At 43.6% G+C, this 21,157-nt stretch overlaps 3 protein-coding genes across 4 annotated transcripts; 2 read left to right on the top strand and 1 right to left on the bottom strand.

Annotated features, from left to right (window-relative positions):
* Positions 1 to 561: 561 nt before the first annotated feature.
* tmem86b (transmembrane protein 86B) lies at positions 562 to 3,148 on the top strand. 2 transcript variants are annotated; one of them, XM_083779697.1, is made up of 3 exons: positions 562 to 754; positions 1,222 to 1,495; positions 2,320 to 3,148. In XM_083779697.1, exons 1-3 carry the CDS (start codon positions 704 to 706, stop codon positions 2,775 to 2,777), a joined length of 783 nt encoding a protein of 260 aa, XP_083635823.1. In that variant the 5' UTR covers positions 562 to 703; the 3' UTR covers positions 2,778 to 3,148. The 2 variants fall into 2 exon arrangements, with proteins under 2 accessions (XP_083635823.1, XP_083635822.1); XM_083779696.1 differs by lacking the exon at positions 562 to 754 and having other exon boundaries at positions 1,130 to 1,495.
* Positions 3,149 to 3,773: 625 nt separating this feature from the next.
* Positions 3,774 to 8,102, bottom strand: hspbp1 (HSPA (heat shock 70kDa) binding protein, cytoplasmic cochaperone 1). Its single transcript, XM_083779954.1, has 8 exons — positions 7,966 to 8,102; positions 7,466 to 7,583; positions 6,589 to 6,808; positions 6,126 to 6,350; positions 5,509 to 5,664; positions 5,012 to 5,108; positions 4,790 to 4,901; positions 3,774 to 4,292 (listed from the first exon to the last, which is right to left on the bottom strand). The coding sequence occupies exons 2-8, from the start codon at positions 7,577 to 7,579 to the stop codon at positions 4,221 to 4,223; spliced, it is 996 nt and encodes a 331-aa protein (XP_083636080.1). The 5' UTR covers positions 7,580 to 7,583; positions 7,966 to 8,102; the 3' UTR covers positions 3,774 to 4,220.
* Positions 8,103 to 8,380: 278 nt separating this feature from the next.
* Positions 8,381 to 20,858, top strand: LOC310868878 (elongation factor Tu, mitochondrial-like). The gene is made up of 10 exons (XM_083779358.1): positions 8,381 to 8,458; positions 9,423 to 9,469; positions 9,607 to 9,760; positions 10,464 to 10,630; positions 11,785 to 12,054; positions 15,053 to 15,185; positions 16,133 to 16,237; positions 16,610 to 16,761; positions 18,806 to 18,925; positions 19,979 to 20,858. The coding sequence occupies exons 1-10, from the start codon at positions 8,422 to 8,424 to the stop codon at positions 20,162 to 20,164; spliced, it is 1,371 nt and encodes a 456-aa protein (XP_083635484.1). The 5' UTR covers positions 8,381 to 8,421; the 3' UTR covers positions 20,165 to 20,858.
* Positions 20,859 to 21,157: the final 299 nt, after the last annotated feature.

The raw sequence follows: 21,157 nt of genomic DNA, 5'->3' as shown, positions 1-21,157 counted from the left end.
TTATTTATGATGTATTTTCTCTAATAATGTTATTGTAGCGGTCAATTTGTATTTGGGTGGGGCGGGGGTCCCGAGGCGAGACATGGCCCAAGCATTTCCGGGGGTCCCCAGCCAAAAACGTTGAGAACCCCTGTCTTACTGTACCATATTTTGGGGAAACTTTATGTAAGACAATCTTGGTATGGAAAAATCATTCCTGAATGTTCAAACAGAAAATGATATTATTATGATATAATGAATGAAAAACATATTTCCCCCATAGCAGCTGCTATTAGAAATGTTCATGTAAGTAGTCAGATATAGTATCAGTTCAACTTTGCCCTCTATTTGGCGATGTCATCTTCCAGTGGAATGGGGGTCAAAGGTCTCTTTGGCTGAAACATGAAAACTCAAAACATGGAACGCATTGATTATCGCAGAACCATCAGACACATCCCTGGGCCTGGAGAGAGGATCGTTCCAAAGTTCATTGTCGTCTGAACACACCACCAAAGAGACACGATACTGCTCTGTGGAGAGGACAGACTGTGAGAGGGAGAAGCCAGGGGGGAAAGAGAGGCTATAGCAGGGGGACAGTAGCAGCCATTTAAGTAGGACGGCGTGTGAATAAAGGAAGGGCTGAAGCAGGAGAAAGACATATTCCATGCTGATAGGACCAGCAAGGAAGCCATTCAACACCTGAATCAGCTTCAGCTTGGAGGAGATGGACATCCTGGAGACGCACGCCTACGACAGGAGACAGAGGAGAAACACGGTATAGCTAATAATAACCACTTTAAATCTCACTCCTAATGACATCCAGTACCTGCGCCTGTATTGCCTATAGTTAGTATAGTGATTCTCAACACTTTTCATTCCAAGAACACCCAGGTTGATATGCATTAGGCCATATGGACCCCCATTTGATTAAAACATGTATTTCTATGACCCCAATCTACACTGTAAAATCCTCAGTGTATAACTCATGTGCAAATGGGACGGGTAAAACCATTTGCATTTTGGACACTTGGTGGTCCCCGGACCCGGCATTGAGAAACAACAGCCTACAGTAGTATGCCGTTGGTTATGATAAAAACAGTAGAATTTCTTGTAATCATTGCACGTTTTGCAACCATTTGGCAGATGCAAGTTGTGATGTTTCTTTTAATGCCACATGTCTACTGTGATGCCTCCCCCCTCCCACCACCACCACCTTTACTCTCTCATCTCCCACTCTATCAGTCCTGCATTCTCTTTCTCTCTCTCCTGCCCTTCTTTTTGGCCACAGCTGCCTATTTCTACCTGGACTCCCATGGACTCCTACCTGGACTACCAGGGAGTCCTGACTCCCCCCCATCTGTCATGGCTTCAGGTGTTAAGTCAGCCCCGGTGATACTGTTGGCTCTAATCGTGCTAAGTTGGAGCGGCTTTCAGAGTGTCCTGGGCGTGTCAGGTGGACTGGTCTTCTCGTCCGCTGGGGACTGGTGCCTAGTATGGCCCGAACTGTTCTTCCCAGGTATGAGGATGGTGCCAGCTCTCTCAGGGTGAATGCATGTTCAACATGGATACATTTTAGAAATATCAAATATTACACACATTTAATCTGAAAAAAAAAGAAGAAAGACGCTAGGAGGCTTGTGGATTTCAAACTAGTGATTCATTGCATGCATATTTTTTGAAGATTTGTGACAGTCACAAGTTCAAATTCTGTTTTCTAATGAATATCTACAACATGCTGCATGCAAAATGAATTTCACATTGAGACTTCTATGGTTCATTTATTACACAAAATAAACAGAGCAAAATTCGATCCAGTGAAATATGCTGCCGTATGGAAAATGTTTTCGCAGTCTCAAAGCCATTGGAAATAGACGCAATACAAAAAAGCTTCTTTCCCCGAACAATCAGATACATGAACGAACTGATAAGAAGAAACAAAGGCAAAGGAAAACGCTAGCCCTCCCCCTCACCCTCTTCTCACACTATCATGCTCAAATTGCACTTTTCTTAACTAAATTTGCTGTATATATGGAACCTACTGTGAAGCTGTTCACAAAAAGTTTACCTAACTTTGCTACTACAGGGAAAACATGATGATATACATAATGTTACAATTTTTCTACTCTTTGATAAGTTTGATTGCTCTTTCTTGCACCCTTTTTTCTATTCCATTGTTTATGTGCTTGCTGTGTTTTTGTTGTTTTGAATGTTACGCTATCTAATCTATGCTGCTGCTTTGTTTTATTATATATGTTTTATTATACATAGCTATGTGGAGCTCTTGCATGGCAATGGTTAATTTCTTCCAGCAGTTCATGTTCGCTTTCACGTCTGTCCTAGGAATGGGAGCCTTTGCTGTGGCTCATCTACTGTACTCCTTCGCCTTCGTCTCCACTCGATATTACACATATTCCTCCTCGTCCTCTGCCTGCTCGCGTATCATTTACGTGATCCTGTTTGTGCTGGGAGGAGGTGTGTACGTCTACCTCTATCCGTACCTGCAGAAGCTTCCTGACCCGGGAATACTGACCGCAGCTGTGGGAGTGTACGTCGGTTTAATTGTCCTAATGGCGGGATTAGCCGTTCAAACCCGAAGAGCAGCCCCGCTGTTAGGAGGCTTGTCCTTCATGTTCTCAGACCTGATGCTGGCGCTCCAGATGTTCAAGGTGCTGGAACAGGTGGACCAAGGAAATTACATTGTCATGGTCAGCTATTATTTGGCTCAGCTGCTCATCGCTGTGGGAGATATCCAGGCGGTGGAGAACACGGATGACCTTGGGAAATGGAAAAGGGCTTAGTCTGATGCCCACTGGCTTCAGAAGTCTCAACTGTTTGACTTTTTATTCATTTCTAAAATCCCAATAGTTGCTTTGAACAGCTTCTATTTCTCTTGGCTTTTCTTTACATTGTCGCAAGGACTGAGTCTGGAGTGGACTCTGTCTGGTCAGCAGTTAACATTTGCTGGCTGTATTCAGAACTTTACCGAGTGGGAATGCCCACAAGTCATGTAAGAAAGGACAATTCATGTAAGAATGCGTCTTCTCTCCTTCACACACACACACCACAGAGAGAAAGAGAGAGAAAACCCAAACCCACACCCTCTGCAAAGTAGCCAAAACGTTGCCTAATTTGTGGGAATCAAGACCTTAGGTTTAGATTAGGCCACATGTTGTACTGTACATGCACACGTTGCTTCACTGAAGGATGTAATGTGTTTGCAGCATTTTCCAATTGTAAATGCTCTATTATGCACTGAAATTGACAACTGTATAATAAATATGGCGTAAAACAATAATTTGATGTTATTGTGAGAAACGTTCACTCAAAGTAATACCTGAGACCTGTTTTGTATGAAGATAGGCAACCATTTGGTTGAAAAATGCTGATATACAAGGAAAGTAAGCGAGTCACAACACATCACGTGTTGTGAGCTTATAGATCAGCTTTGGCAAAGAGGGGAACAAGGAGAGGGCCAAGAATAGACAGCAGGGCGACCCTCACAGCATACTTCACAAGTAATGTCAAGTATGCTGTGTTGTAAGCATTTTCTAAATACTGCACATTGTTTGATGTTCAAGGATGCCATTGGATTCCCTTAATTTCACACAGTATGAAAATCAATATTCATATGTGAAACTTATTTCTTAAATAGGGGATTATAGAGAGACCGGAAACAAAGGGCAGAGAGAGGATAGACATGCGAGACCGAGACTTGGATTGGAACTCAGGTCCTCATAGCTCACAACATGGTTAATTGGCTGAACCAGAAGGTAGTTGCAAACTTGCTTTAATCCAAGATATATGAATTTGAATACATTTTTACAATGTGAATTGATTCGGAAAGTCTACAGCTGAAAAGGGAAAGCATTAAAATATCCATGACTTATAACCACAGAATGTTTACCCAACATTAACGCAGTTATACAGGTAATATGTGCACTATTTTAATAACTATTGACAAAATGTAAACAAACAAAACCTAAAAATAAAACAATTAAAACTGATAATGGTCTATGTACAAAATATAGCCAAAGCTCTGAATAATTGTCCGGTATGGTCCATTGCACTTATCAGATTTGTGAACAATAGAGAAGTCTGCCATCTGAGAGGGTTCCTGTAGTCCACTAACATGATAAATGAATGGACAACATTCATGTATCATGGTCCATGTCTGTGAAATCTGCCTGTGACAGATGAGGCGGGAGGGGGGGGGGGGGGGGGGGGGGGGGGGCTGAGGGAGCTCAGCGATCCATTGTGTTATCATCCCCACTGAAGCACATCGATCTCAAACGCTCACAGAAGTCTAGTTCTTCCTATATGGGAAACAAAAATGTATAATGCAATATATTTGTATTAATCTCAATTAGATCAGACAGACACACACAATCAATCTTTATGACCGTAATGGTGAGTTCACACAGGCAGACGCAACGACGTGTTTGATTTTGAGCAGCTATACATGCATCATTGCATCTTTGCAAAGTCATGTCACTGGCTTCCATTGACAATGAATGATAGACTGCATCTTTTACATCTTCCCCTGTGAACGCACCATGTCAGTTGTTGAATTAGGTTTGGTGCATTTCTGCAACCTTCAATGAGGACTGAGAGAGTGCTTTCCAGTACAGCTTCACTTTAGATCAATGGTTCTAAAAGTGGATTCAACGGATTCTCTGGGTTCGTTTTCTAAATTGACCCTTACTAGTCTGTAACTCTGCTTGCTTCATCTGCTTCTAAGTAAAGTAAGTACTTGTCCATTCATTTACTGACACACAGTTGGTTAACACATTAATAATTAGATGCATTGTACCTGACACTCTTCTTTGCCCTGGAGGTCTTTGGCTCTCTGTTTGAGCAGCTCCTCCAGGCTCAGAGAGGGACTCCTGCATTCTCTGACCCCCTGTGGGCTCTCCTCCACCAGACTACAAAGGGGATGAAATAGACTGAATAAGATGGAAGAAGTTCTAATGTAGTAAACTGGACTGAGCTAACGTGTTCATGCATGGCAGAAAGAATGAAAAATGTTTCTTACCAGCAGAGGGCACCAAGGACGTGTTCGTGAAACGTGGAGTGGGGAGACCGCAGAACCGATACCAGCTGTTGCACCATACCCATGGACAGGACTGTGTCTGGAGGATAGATTAAAATGGCAATTACGGTTCATTTAGACTTTGTTGCTTGGTGTAATTGTTTTGTTTGAAACATCTTTTTCAGCCCTGTTAGCCACCAGGCTAAGTGACAGTATCTAGAACCCAAAAAGTAACCTGTAATAGTTTACAGATATGGACTGTACAGATCCCATTCACATTGCCAATTGCTATTTATGGATTTTTGCTGGTATTCTTCCAGTATTATACAGCTCTCACTTTACTGCCACCAGTCCACTGTATTGCCAGAACTGTAACCACTTCTGAAGCTGTGGCCACAAAACAACTTCTGTAACCTGGCTGAGTGGGGGCCTGCCTCCTCAACACAGCACACTTCGTGCCCCTTAATGAGTCAAGTACATATTTACATAACCCATCCTACCTTTCTGCTCTGGGTGCGCTGTGAGGAGGTTGAGCAGCAGAAAGGCTGACTTGGTCCTTAGCTTCTCGTTGTCAGACTGCATTCCTCTCATCACCACCGAGAAGCCGTCATGAGACAGGAACGCTCGGAGGCCTGCGTCCTGCTCCCTAACCAGACCTGGAGTGACGGATTAGAGAAACAAAAGGCACTGTTTTACTAGAGAATAATGACCGGCAGTCATTATTAAGCACATAATGTTATTATGCACTAGGTTTAGTTTATTTATGTTTTTCTTCTGATTCTGACACATCACCAGGTGATCATCAATTTCAACCCTAAATTAGGGCGGAGCGAGTCCCAGGTTGCTCCACTCAAAAACTGACGTGACCGACACAACTTGACGTTGTCCTATATGTGCCAGCACTGTTTCAGTATACCTGACGAAGGCCCCTGAGGCCGAAACGTTGTATTGTTTTCCGCTCAAAGAAAATTGAGCTTTTAAAACGGTGTGCGGATCTCCTCTTTCCTTTCTTAGTTATTATTTTGGATCCTGCACCCGTTGAAATGTGTGGATGTGCGTGCACCTCTTGAACATTACATTTGTAGAATCAGGCCTCGGGTGAACAAAATGTACTTACATGACACGGCGTAGAGGGTCTTGACTCTGACTGTGGGACTGGGGTCCGTGTCCGTCCGCTGCAGCAGCTTGGGCAGCGCGCCCATGCTGAGCAGGTAGCACTGCACCTCCGGCATGTTCTGGGCACAGGTGGCGACGAGCTGGGCAGCGCGCCACCTTACCCCGCTCTGGGCATGACACAGGCACCGGGTCATGCACACGTCCAGTCCACCCAGAACCATCAGGTCTGTGCGTCGACGGATAAAAAGAACATTTCTTAGGACGGAGTCATTGAATTAGGGGCAGTCACGGTGATGGGATTTTGCTCAACTGTTAATTATCGCTCAAAATAATTGCGATTAAAAGATTTAATTTGAATAGCCAACGTATAAAATAAAGTTTAAAGTGGTTACACAGAAGCTTTCCCGGGTTTTAATGGGTTCATTCATGCCACGTGCAGTACAGTACAGCACAGTATGACTTACCTCTGGCATTGTCAAGGTTCTCACACAGGTCTGACAGGTACTCCAGAGCATTTTCCCGCTCATCCTCTTCATCTTCGTCTCTCTCCTCCTCCTCTTCCTCTCTCTCCCGTACGCTCACGCCGTCTTGGCGTAGGACGACCAAGCACCGCTTCATCTGCTCCACCTCATCCATTTGTCCTTTTTGTACTTCCGCAAGGGCTCCTTTCAGCCACTCTTTCCTCTGGAACAGGAGAACCGCAGACCGCAGTAAGTTAGTAATGATAATGTGGATTCCCTCACACGTTGCTCCACGGCCCAGACTGATACCGTGGAGCGAGGACCGAGGTGTGAGTGAATCCATGTTATCAGTCTGGCTAATGCCAGGCTACATTAGTAATGCTTTGAGACACACATCCAGGCCAAATCCACCAATGTCTTGGGAAGTGCAAACAACACCAGTATCAGTGCTAGGTTTGTGCGACAGTAACCATGTTTCCATAAAGCCGTGGTTTTGTGCAATAAGGCTCTTGCAAAAACAAATCCTGAATGGAAACACCTCAAAATGCGAATAAGTCTTCCTTTTTCGCAAAAACACTTTTGAAACACTTTTGACACACTGGAAAATATTTCTAATTAGAAAGCATTGAACTCGCATTATATCGCTTTTGAACAGTTGGAAGAAAAAAAACAAGGTTATTTTTCTGCAGGCTATTGCAGCTAAAATAATAGTATTGCTAGTGAAAGAACAACAGTGAAAGAAATGTATTGCCCATACATTTTACAATAGGCCTACTGTGTAAATGTGAAGTACAAACTCAGGGGCTTTTATTTCTGATCTTGGAATGCAACATACTGTACATTGATGAGATTATGTATTGATTATTGAACATGACTGTACCTCCTCTGACATGGGTTCAATGGGGGCAGCATCTGATTCTGCACCATCGCCAGCTGCCAGTGCCAACTGTAGGACACCCTGGAGGTTGTGGGGAACTCTTCTGCCTTCTGCCATATCTCTTTAAAATAGAGAAGTAAACTTTGGATCACATAATAATAAATCCCATAAAGAAAACCACAACATTAACACATTTATTTTAATTAATAAACGTTAGTTGACTTAAATTACTGATTTAGTGATGTAATCCACCATACATTCAGCTTGTCAATAATAGTTGGCAGTTGCCATTGGCACATAATTAGCCCTGAAACTAGCCCCACAAGTCAGAACCCAATGGTACTGAAGTTTCCCGGTTCGGTTCGGATTGGGCTGACCCAGAGGGTTCCGAGAGGGGCTACCCTGAAACATGACTGTCAATGAAGTACGAGCGTCATGTGAACCATGGCTAGCACATCATCAACTGACAAAAGACAACCTCACCATTAGTCTCATTAACCTACCTTTTCCAATGTCCAGAACAAATGTGTCAGATAATTCCGCTTTCAAGTTTCTCCCAATAAGTCCTTAACAAGCTATACAGCCAGGGAGCAGCACTTATAAATGAAGACACTGGAACATTCTAGCTAGATGATCTCATGCTGACAAGGGGGCCGCCATGCTTACCGTAAAGCCTAGACCAAACCAAACTGTCAGGCATCAGCCGCTTCACGCACAGTGTAGTTTTTACACACGTTCTTCAAAGAGGGTTTGGGTGTGTTTAACATTTCAATACAAAGTTTCTCCTAGCAACGTTTCCCATTTTGCGAGAAACGTACAAAATGTGTTCTTGTGGAAAGTTTAAATATTTGTCAAATAAATACATCTGCGTGGATATTAGTGTAGTTTAGGTACTGTTAAAGCCGGCAAGCGTTATTGTAAATGTCGCGTTTTAATGACACAATCATCAACAGTTCAAGATGGCGGCGCTGTTGGGGTTGCGTGCGTGTTGCTCTGGTAAATCATCTATTCCTCAAAAAGTACTTACACTCAAGCCGTGTCTTTGTGTAGTTAATTATATTTTGATTAATTATTTTTCATACATATACAGTACAATGATAATATCTATATAAATGTGTCAAAACATGAGGATGCTCCTCTTCTTCAGGAGAGCAAGGTCACTCGCTAGCTTATCGCTAGCTGTGTGTGCATTAAAATACTAGTAAAGTAGGACAGAATAATGGCATGGATTAATTCCATTGCGGCCAAACGTTTTGCCGTTGGGTTGTTTTGTCTAATTTTGAAGATCGACTTTGCGTTGCTGTGACGTAGTTTTACTCTCACCAGAACTAGCCAGCTTCCTAACTGATGAAATGAATCAATCAGACGAGCTGTACCATAACGTAGCTGTAGATAACGCCCACCCTAAAGCAGTGTTTAGATTGTGCTAACATTATTGTAGTGATCTGGAGCAGATAGCTTATACGAACAGGAACACTTTTCTCGTGCTTTCAGGTGACACCTGAAGTTGGTTCATTGAAATTAGAACGCGTGTGCTCCTAGACTGTTGTGAATCACCTCAGAATTTGTCTCTATAACATTAATTTACTACAGATAACAGGCTATCAATTATACATGCTCTAATTGTGTAGACTTCATGTAAATTAAGATTAAGTAATGCGGATGTTTAACAATAATTGTACTTTTGAGAGCGAAAATGAAATCGGATGGAATGGATCCGTAAGGGTCCATTCAATTGGTTTCATTTTACACTCAAGAGTTAAAGGTCTATTTGTTCCATTTGGTTACCAACGCAACGCTTTAGTTGGGACCACCTGGAACCCCCTCAAGGACCACTGGTCCCCGGCTGGACCACTGAGTGAAAACTGCTTTATATTATTGGGTGTAAAGATGATCATGCCATAATCTATAGCTTTGTTTGAGACAAAATATTCCTCACATGTTGATTTTTACTGTTTAGCTCTCCAGATTTCCTCGCCCCGGCTCCTGCACAGTTCCATCAAACTGGTCAGTTTCTGCACACGTTTAATTTCACACCAGATAATTATGGATCTGTTGAGCATGGGCAATAATGTCATTGTACTGCTAAGAACCAAAACAATACAAAATCATCTCCATTGTTTTGTTTCCCCTCTGTGTGATAGTGTGCTGTACCCCTGAAATTTACTCATCGGCGGACATTTGCTGCAGAGGCAAAGACAAAGAAGGTTTTCACGAGGGAGAAGCCCCATGTAAATATTGGCACAATAGGCCACGTTGATCATGGCAAGACCACCCTGACGGCAGCCATCACCAAAGGTAGAGCATAAACCTTTATATGTGCAATGTAACTTTAATGTGATGTCTTCAAGGCTCCAGTCTTCCCAAAACAAACTGGTCAGGCTACTACTTGGCCTCACCCCCCGAACCCACCTCACCCTTGCCCACTTTGACAGCCTGGAATGGCTTAGAGTCGACGACAGAGTACAGCATCTTGCAATGGGTCTGGTCCACAAGATTCGATACACCACCAAGATACCCATGTACCTGTCTAAATACTTCCTTAATGTTAACGAAGTCCACACCCACAACACCAGAGGAAGTGCAACAAATCATGTGCAACCCAGATTCGGCACAAACAAGGGACTGAATTATTTTCGCTCCTATGCCACCAAAATGTGGAACGCCCTACCTAAAGTCATTAAGACATGCGAATCCCTTTACTCAATCAAAACCACTCTCAAAGGGACGGCTGCAATTTGAAACTGGCCCCCGTAAAATCTGAATCCCCCCCCCCACCGCCCACCCCTTTTTTCCCTCACTGTATATGTTTATTTTCCCTTTTTACCTCCTTTAGGATGAATTTCTGTTCTGTTCTTTGGCTATATAGAAGTGTGTGTGTGTGTGTGTGTGTGTGTGTGTGTGTGTGTGTGTGTGTTTGTGTAATTTTTTGCACATGCATCTGTGTGTATAGAAGTGAGTGACTGATCTAACTAATATAAAACCTATCCCTTGGCCTCAGTGCTGGCAGAGGCTGGTGGAGCAAGCTTTAAGAAATATGAGGAGATTGACAACGCCCCTGAGGAGAAGGCCAGGGGAATAACCATCAATGCCTCGCATGTGGAGTATTCCACAGCAAACAGGCACTACTCGCACACAGACTGTCCTGGACATGCCGACTATATAAAGGTACCCTACATTCCCATACATTTTATTTAATCTATCCATATTCATCCGCGTATCTAGTGTTGGGTTGTGCTCTTTGTCAGTCACATGGACCCGATTTTGATTCCGATGTCTGTCATGTCTTGCGTCTCTCCCTTCTCTCTGCCCATGGTTTCATATGTCTATACACTCCCCTATTCACTTTATAGCTAATTATAGCTAATTGACAGTTTTACTAAAAGTGTGTCTACAGATTGAATCATACAACCTCTAACTTCAAAGACCTGCATATTATATATTAAGTTATGGCAAATATATCTTGTCCATTCACGTTTGCTCTTCTTGTAGCTGTCTTTCTGTTATTGCAGTAAAGCCACTGTCTGTCTCGGTTAAATCGGTCTATGCTGTGTGGTGGCTGCAGTGGGATTATACGGTGGGATTATGCTCCGTTTACTTTGACTTTTACGTGGAAGCTTACTTAAAATAAATAATAAATAAAATAACTTTGTAGCTTAAAGGACAACTTTATTTTTCTTCAACCAAGGTTTATGTTTTAGGTTGTTATTAGAGAAAGATGAGTGTTAATTTGTTTTAATTTGCTGGTTTCTTTAGTTTTAGGGATTTTAGCTGTTTTTTACAGGGGGGCGGGGGCATTCGAGCATGGGGCTAAATATGTATTTCTTTAAAAAATGTTATAATGATTAATTTTATTCTTTACTATAGTCCTACTAGACCCCAAGAAATTACATCTGGCCACAAAATATCACAGGATCTACTGAATGTGAAGGTAGCCTATAGGGGGGAAGCCACACTGTGTGTCATAGGCTCAATATGTCAGTTTGACACATTCAGTATATCCCGTGGTCTTTTGTGGCCAGATGTAATTTCTTGGGGTCTAGTAGGACTATAGTAAAGAATAAAAAAAGAAATCGCTATAGAATTTTCATTTGTAAAGAAATACATATTTAGCCCAGCAGGCGCCCCAAGTGCACCATTACATGCGTGCATGAAATACGGGTGAAACTGCTTCCGATGCAACAATAGAAACGGTACAAGGGGAGAATAAACGTGTCAATAAAACCAAAGGGAGCTCCATCAAATAGTGCTCATATTTCTCTATGATGAACAACATCCTGGAACAAAAAGACATGATGTTACATACACCCCTCCCCCAACAGAACATGATCACAGGCACAGCGCAGATGGACGGCTGCATCCTGGTGGTGGCTGCTACCGACGGCCAGATGCCGCAGACCCGCGAGCACCTGCTGCTGGCGCGGCAGATCGGCGTGGAGCACGTGGTGGTGTTCATCAACAAGGCCGATGCCGTGGACGACAAGGAGATGCTGGAACTGGTGGAGCTGGAGATCCGTGAGCTGCTCACAGAGTTCGGCTACGATGGCGAGAACACGCCGGTCGTCATCGGCTCCGCCCTCTGCGCCCTGGAGGTGAGCTGAATAGTTTTGTGTTGAATTCTTATTTCCACCAGGCCGCACTACTGTAATACAACACTAACACCATTTTGAGATAATGTTTTTGCCTGTGTCTTGTCTGTATGTCTCATGGTGTGCATAGCTAAGTTTGTAAACCACTGGACCAATCAGTGTCTTGCTTTGCATGCACACTCCCAGTAGGCCAAGGAAGACACTCCACCTTAAAATTCTTGACTACATGGTGGTGTTAGTACCAGGTCGCAATATGTTACAATTTACAATTTACAATTTAGGCATTTAGCAGACGCCCTTAATCCAGAGCGACTTACATTTAGGCAAGAACAAAAGCATGGGAATACATCACATAAAAGCATTTATCATGAAACATGCGTAAGATAAGAAGGTAACAGTGGAATATCTATATGATGAAACTATACATACACTATACATAATAAACTATACATATTCACTACTATGCTATACATATGTACTATGGCGTGCTATGACTATATACAATACAATTATAGTGCTGTCTACATAACATGCTATAAGTCTGTGTCAAATGCTATCTAAGCCAACAGAAATGCTATGTAAGGGGTTAGGGTAAGTGCTATGGGCCATGATGGAGTCTGAAAAGGTGGGTTTTCAGGCTACGGCGGAAGATTGGGAGTGATGCTGCAGTTCTGACTGCAATGGGAAGTGCATTCCACAGTTTTGGAGCCAGAAGGGAGAAGAGTTTGGGACGTGTGGAGCGTTGTCCCGGCGTTTTTAGTGAGGGTACTTCCAGTTTCCCTGCGTTGGCTGATCTGAGTGCGCGGGAGGGTTTGTAGGGTTCAATCATACTTGTAAGATATGGGGGAGCCATACCTTTGGTTGCTTTGAATGCCAGCATCAGAGTTTTGTATTCTGTGCGGGCAGCGACCGGGAGCCAGTGGAGGGAGCGGAGCAGGGGGGAGACATGTGAGAATTTTGGCTGGTTGAAGACCAAGCGAGCTGCTGCATTTTGGATCAGCTGGAGAGGCTTAAGTGCACATGCTGGTAGGCCAGTAAGGAGGGAGTTACAATAGTCGAGTTTTGACAAGACTGTTGTCTGGATTAGGAGCTGGGCTGATTCCTGGGTGAGGAACGGTCTAATTCGTCGTATGTTATAGAGTGTGAACCTACATGATCGAGTGACAGCTGTGATGTGAGCTTTGAACGAGAGCTGACTGTCCAGGACAACACCAAGATTCCTGGCTGTTGGGACAGACGTTACCAGGGCGTTGTCTACGGAAATAGTTAGCTCCCGCATAGGGCAGGACTTAGCTGGGAAGAAGAGAAGCTCAGTCTTGTCTGGGTTCAGCTTGAGGTGGTTGGAGGACATCCACTGTGATATGTCAGCCAGGCATGCAGTGATGCGCTCTTCCACCTGAGTGGCAGAGGGGGGGAAGGATAGGAACAGTTGTGTGTCATCGGCGTAGCAGTGATAGGATATATTGTGAGCAGAGATGATAGTGCCAAGGGATTTAGTGTACAGTGAGAAAAGGAGGGGACCAAGTACAGATCCCTGTGGGACCCCAGTTTGGAGGGTTCGGGGGGATGATAGCAGACCTTTCCAGGAAACCTGGTAGGTCCGATCGGTGAGGTAGGAGGAGAACCACTTTAGTGCCGTTCCACCGATGCCTAGCTCCGCTAGGGTTTCTAGGAGCAGCTGGTGGTTCACTGTGTCAAATGCTGCTGATAGGTCTAGGAGAATCAGTACTGCAGAGTGGGAAGCAGCTTGGGCAGCATGTAGTGCTTCTGTGACTGCCAGCAGGGCAGTTTCTGTGGAGTGGGCCTTCTTGAATCCGGACTGGTTGGGATCCAGCAGGTTGTTCTGTGAGAGATGGAGAGAGAGCTGGTTGGAGACGACACGTTCAATGGTTTTAGAAATAAATGAAAGGAGTGATACCGGTCTGTAGTTCTTGACATCTGAGGGGTCAAGGGTTGGTTTTTTGAGGAGTGGTGTTACTCTGGCTGACTTGAGGGCAGATGGGACGCAGCCTGAGGTTACTGAGGTGTTGATGATGGAGGTGATGAAGGGGAGCAGATCAGGTGCGATGGTCTGGAAGATTGGAGACGGGACAGGGTCAAGAGGACAAGTGGTAGGTCTAGAGGATGTTACTAGTTGTAGAACCTCGTCTGGGGAAAGAGGAGAGAAGGAGGACATGCATGGTATGTTGGGGTTGGTGTTGGTTGAGTCAGATGCCACTTTATGTGGGAGGGGAGGAAAGGAGCTGCTGATATCATCAACCTTCTTCTCGAAGTAGTTGACAAAAACATCAGCAGTGAGGGATGAGGGTTGAGTGGGGGGAGGGGGTTTAAGGAGGGAGGTGAAAGTGGAGAAGAGCTTCCTTGGGTTAGAAGTACAGGATTGGATTTTGGTGTGGTAGAAGGAGGTTTTAGCAGTGGTTAGTGAGTGGGCAAAGGCAGAGAGGAGTGAGTGAAAGTGTGAAAGGTCATCTGGTAGCTTTGACTTGTGCCACTTTCTTTCGGCTGCCCTTAGAGGTGTTCGTTCAGATCTGAGAGTTTCAGATAGCCAGGGAGCCGGTGGACATGAGCGAGCTGGCCTATATCTCTTGAACTATAGGTCATACAATCAAAACAATTCTTGGATCAAGTAGAAACACTAATGCTGCAAATTGTCATTGTTTTGCTGAATTTGATTTATCCTATGTAAATCAATGTAGTCCAGAGTGTCTGGTACAACTCAGGGAATGCAGGTCACACAGTCATTTTGTGTGCCTCTTTGTGAAGTTGGTCCGTTCAATCCCGCCCACTCTATCAGCTGGAGGAAGTTAAAGAGAAAGTTGAATTCGGTTGAACGGAGGCAGACAAGGCTGGCAAACAGGCTAACAGCCAACGACTTTCTGGCACTTGCCGCCATTGCGTGTCCTACGTAAGATCCCTGTTACTTAGGAGGAGGGCTAGAGCCCTGCGAGTGTGAAATGCTGAAGATGAGGTCAACTGAACAGTGCTTTGTGTTCCATCTCAGAACAGACAGCCTGACATTGGAGCCAATGCCATACTGAAACTGCTGGAGATCGTGGATAACTATGTTCCCCTTCCCTCGAGAGAGCTGGAAAAGCCTTTCCTGCTGCCCATTGAAGGGGTCTACTCAATCCCAGGTATGGCAAGACTAACCCAAATGCCATTTCTGCAGTGAGATTTTATAGGGCAGCTTACATGCAACTTCCAGTTGTCCTTAAAGACCAATTTTATACTTTATCGTAGGGGTGGGCGATATGGCAGAAATTTCAAGATCTTATCATGATAATCTTTTCCTGTCGGACATTTTTTCAAGTTATAGGGGAGTACAACCAACCAAATAATAGTTATAGTTCTAGCTTGTTCTAGCCGGAGTAAATGCATAAATCAGCCCTTGCCAGCCATTTTGATCGTTTTTACTAACCTTTCAAGAGCCACAGAATATTTGGCTACACGATGATTTTCGCAAAAACAGATTATTGGCTTTTTAATAAAGCTTGTTCTCGCCTTTTCAAATTTTTCAGACTCAAAAGTTAAAATAACAAAGAAAAGAGAGTTTCAATTCAAACTTTATTCCAGTCACACGGGGATCATTTGTAACCCTCAGGAATATACAGGGGGAGTGTTCCTTTAACTGGGGCTGAGCGCTCTGACGAGGAGTATTATGGGATATCTTGCGTTTACTTTCGGTTCTGGTGTAGAGGGAAGCGGTCACGCTATTCAGAGGAAGAGAGATTTTATTTAGTTTGTTTGTTCTTTTGAATTATTTTTTGTTTCTTAAATCACCAGTTCTGCAACACACTCCTTTTTCTTTACAGCATAGAAAGAAAGCATAAGGATTAAGGAGAGGAGAGACACGGTGGTTATACATGGAGTATATACAGATCATAGACATTACAAATAATTAAAGAAAACATAAAATCATAAATAGAGGCTGGCTCCACTTTGCGCAGCCTGGACGAGTACCGGAGACGGCTCGGAGACATAAATCCGTACATGAAGTGCATTAACAGAGCCTCACATGTGTGCATTCCACACGTTACAAATGTATTGTTTGTGTGCTAATACTTTAAATTGTCCTTTACAGGCAGGGGGACTGTTGTTTCTGGAACTTTGGTGAGGGGTGTTATAAAGAAGGGAGATGATTGTGAGTTTGTGGGCCATAATCGTTCCTTCAAGTCTGTGGTCACAGGTGAGTGAAAGGGAAGAACTGAAAAACCATCCGTTTCATTTAGATAGACTGATTTTATGATGCAACAAATATAGACATGATGTTGCTTTTCTTTCTATTTGCATCAGATTGCATTTTATTTGCATCAGATTGATTGAATGACTGATAATAATTGTATGTGTATGTATGAGTGTACTTGCCTGCAAGTGCACACATTCAAAATGCAGTGGCACACAGTTATAATCTTAAAGATTGGTGATTTTGTCATTTTTTCAGTGTGAAATCCAACAAAGCAAATGCAACGAAGCAGTAGTTTAAACTTTAAACAGTACACTGTTTACCTTGCCTCTTCAAAATGCCTGAATTGTATTTCATTCCTCCTGTCTGGATCAGGTATTGAGATGTTCCACAAGTTACTGGATCGGGCAGAGGCAGGAGACAACTTGGGCGCTCTGGTCCGAGGTCTGAAACGAGAGGACCTAAGGAGAGGCATGGTGATGAGCAAACCGGGCTCCATCAAGCCACACCAGAAGGTCCAGGCACAGGTCTGAAGCCACATCATATACATACGGTTTATTTACTTAGAACTAACTGCTACTCCCCTGTGCTCCTCTATAGCCAGCACTCAGCTGGGTTATTATTATTATTATTAATTGTCTCCACCAGGCCGAAGGCATGGGGAGATAGTATGTTTTGCACTCCGTCTGTGTGTGCGCGTGTGTCCGGCCGTCTGTTACCAATCTCCGGCACCGTTAACTCGGTCGATGCCAGATTTTGCACACACACCCCCTGGATGCCAACATGAACCTCTGCCCCATCTGGCCACAAACCTCTGGCAAAACCTCTGGCAAATGTTAAAGTTCCACCAGGAGGCCGACTTTTGATATTACTCCTCCAGATTCTGTCCAAAAATCCCGCAAATCGTTACACACTATGGCCCTCATTTATCAACCATGCGTACGCCAAAATATGGGTGCACGCCAAAATTACCGAAATTTTCGGCATTTACCATTTCCGACAAAGCTTGAAATTGAACTTGAGTAGGACAAAAAGTCACGTCTGGTCAGGAGCTGTCGTATGTCGTACACAAGCGGAGCAGCATTGTCTGAACTGCTGACACGCTGTCACAGGCATCTAAGCATATGTTTTCACACCTAAAATGTTAATATAAAACTATGTATATACATGTAAGAAAAAGAGATTTCCAACTGTACAAGTAATTAAATTCGTGCAATTAAAAACAATGTAACATGTTTACAATGTATTAGTTTGTGCTTAATCTAACAGTGCTTTACTGGCCTTGTTATGCGAGCGCACTTGTGAGATGATTTGGGAGCGCATGCGGCATCACATCAGATGCCTATATCACTGTGAGTGATATTATTTAAAAAAAAGGCATAAATGGACTGCACGCCTTTATTTCCAAGTGACAATGACAAGCATATACAGCTTGCCTATTTGCAATTGTAGCAGGCTATAGGCGTAAGGGGCTTAATCATTCACCATTTAAATAAGTGCTTTGACAGTTCAGATAAAAGCGAGATCATTTTAGGGGGTCGGGAGGACGGGACCGCGGCGTGCGTCGCCAACACATACCAGCACACATGCAAGCGGCAAGCCTTCATCCATATGTTTATGATTCGTTCATCAATGATCAAATCACTACAACGTTGATTATGACTGCCTTGACGACATGATAGCATATCTCTCATGCAGGCAGCTGACACTCACCCACAGGACTTATCACAGCAGTGCGCAGTCTCACGCCTTTGCCGTGCACTGCGCACGAATGGGTAAAATTAATATAGGCCAGCCTACAAACGTATTTCATTCATGGCGATGCGATGTCGATGTGTCATGTAGGTGCGTGCGTGCGTGCATGACAGCAAGGCAAGCGAGGTGAGAGGGAAACAGACAGGGTAGGCCTACAACTTTATTTAATTCATGCAGGTGTTCGTTCTTTATTTATTTAACAACACACCAGTTAGTTGGGCTTGCAAGTTCATGCGTGTGCATCTGTGTGTGTGTATGAGAGAGGGGGGTGAGGCGTTCAGCAAGGCACGGGAGAAACTTTTCTTCCTGTAACCATGGTTTCCAGGACGTATGGCAGTTGTTCATGTCGCAAAAACAAGGGCGAGGCTTGATTTCATAGGGCGTGCCAGATAGATTTCAGCCGTCACATTTATTAACGCCAGAACGAAATTGAGGATCAGCTGTTTGCGATCACTTTATAAATGCCGTGGCGACGTGGGTGTACTACGAAACCCACACTCAATTGATAAATGAGGGCCTATCTCTATACTCATGTGTTCAAGACGGATCTGTCCGATATTTCTGATTCTATCCTAATTGGCTAACATTGGCGTGCAATTTACGGAGCATGCAATTTACGTGAAATCTTTCATGGACTTTACCACTAGGCTGAGGAATATATCCCACCCTTTGCACATTGGCCTGTTATAGCGCCACCAACATGAACACATTTTTGTTCCAAAATGCCTCAAATCATCCAATTGCTATCCAAGGCGTAAGAAGAAATGTCACCCTTTTCACATTGTTTACCTCTGTGATGTTCTCTCTCTTTGGCAGGTGTATATTCTGAGTAAGGAAGAAGGAGGCAGACATAAGCCGTTTGTCAGCAACTTTATTCCCGTTATGTTCTCTCTAACTTGGGACATGTCGGTTAGAGTCACCCTGCCAGCTAATAAGGTTTGTGTGTTACTGTTAATCAATGATCAATCAAGTAGGACACAGTCTAAATGGTCTAAATTTGATTTTCGTAAATATTAATTTGGTGCTGTTAATTTATTTTTTTAAATTTAATTAATTTAATTAAACCCGAGGCGGAGTTGGAAAAATGTGTGGAGTTTGCATGTCGTCGTCCCCCCCCCCCCCCCATATCGTTACAACATAAATATCGTTATGTTGTAGTATTGTTTTGTAGTCGACAGACGGGAACAACAAACGGGAACTTCCTTTTCCCTCAATCCGGAAGAGTAACAATAAAAGCTCTTGTAGCCTGCAGCTTTTATTGAGAAAAATCGGTTTGAGGGAAAAGGAAGTTCCCGTTTGTTGTTCCTGCCTGTCGACTACAAAACAATACTACAACATGAAGTAATGATATCATCCGCTCCCGCACCCACCCGAAATTAAATGGTACCCAGGCTACTGATGGAGAGGAAAGGAACTGGTTGGAATAATGTGTTCCTTCCATGCGCAACCGGGGACACTCCCCCCTGTCTGGTGAAAAGAAGCGGCTTGGACTCCTCATGCATTGAAGGAAGCATGTGGTCAGTCTGTTGCTCTCTCCAGGTTGGCAGAGGGAGTGTAGAGCCCAGGATTAAATGGGTTACAAAATCGTGGGATAAAAATTTAGGGAACAAATAAATTTATTCTGCAGGCCTTGATGTGAAATGAAGAGATTAGGCTCTTCAGAAATAGTATTTGGGTGCCGATGGCCTATGGGCTCTATCTTTGATTTCCGAGCCCTACACTGCAAGCCACTCCTTGTCACACTTCAACTGTACTATCCTAACGGCAGAAAACCCCCAAAATATAAAAGAAAGTAGTCTGTACTTATGTACTGTTTGTATCCATTGTTGATTTTACGCCAAATATATCCGATTGGTGATGTAAGGAGCCCCATCGGCAATCTAGTATCGCTAGCGCCATGTTTATTTTTAAGGCTGTTCTGTCTGTATTTGAATGATTGTTAAATGGACGATGACCATAACTCCACCCCCCATTTATTTTTCTCTACAGGAGATGGTGATGCCTGGGGAGGACACATCGTTGAATCTGACGCTCCGCCAGCCAATGGTTCTCGAGAAGGGCCAACGGTTCACTCTGCGCGACGGCGGCAAGACCATTGGCACCGGCCTGGTCACGGACATCCTGACCCCGACGGCGGAGGACAATTTAGGCACAGATTTTTTTGGGGGCGTTTAGAGGGCCAAGGTGAGGGAATGTTCGGTGGGGTGGGCTGGCCGGCCCGGCACCACGGCGGTGCCAGAGGGGGCCTAGCATCGTCAGTTTAAAATTTTGTACATAATTGTTTTACTATATAAGAAAGAGATTCAAATGAGCCCTCATTCATTTCGTCCTGGAGCTGAGCCTGTGGGCTGGGGAGGTGGCAGGAGACTCCTTGTCCTTGGTTGGAATGAGACATGGCAGTACGTAGGTACTGGTAGCCGAGCTCAGAGGAGACCTTGCGACGTAGGGCTTCAAAGTGTTGCCTCCATGTGGTGGTTTGCTACATGATGGGCCAGGTGGTGCAGCTCAGCTAGGAGTACATGATGCATCATTGTTGAGTTTTTTATTTGAATTTTGCTTCTGTCAAGCCTACAACTACTTCTCATAGAACATTGCATTTGTGTTTTCCCTCAACTTCTGTCTGACTTAGGATCACTGACCTTGATTGTGGATCCTCTCAACTACATACATAGCCATAGTTTTACTGAGGGAATCGATTGTCTGTAAGAAGGACAAAAACAAACATCTATCTGTGAAAACAAAGAGGAAGTATGATGATGAAATGATTGGCACCTTCGCTTGATTCTCCACCTCTGTTATTGCCACAATATCACAAAGAGGCTCCTCATTTTGATTCTGCCATAATAAAAATTGTATGGTTAACCACTAAGGTTTAAATAGTTATTTTGTTGATTTATTTTACACAGTGATCAATGTTTTAGCAAACAATCGTGAAATGGATAAAAGACAATAAGGTAAAAAAAATCCCTAGCAGATTCATATAATAACTCCAATTATATAAAAGCGGAAAATATATTATTGCAATACAAACCAATCAATAAATTAATATACTAAATGATGGGCTAATTGGTATTCGGCAAAACGGAAAAATATATTCAGTGTATTGCTAATTGCTATGAACATACCTTCAGCAGCTTTGTCTTCCACCAGACCACCAACAGTCATAAA

Source organism: Protomyctophum parallelum (genome assembly GCF_964188405.1).
Source record: "Protomyctophum parallelum genome assembly, chromosome: 13".
Taxonomy (NCBI): Eukaryota; Metazoa; Chordata; class Actinopteri; order Myctophiformes; family Myctophidae; genus Protomyctophum; species Protomyctophum parallelum.
This window is presented reverse-complemented; position numbering and strand designations above follow the sequence as displayed.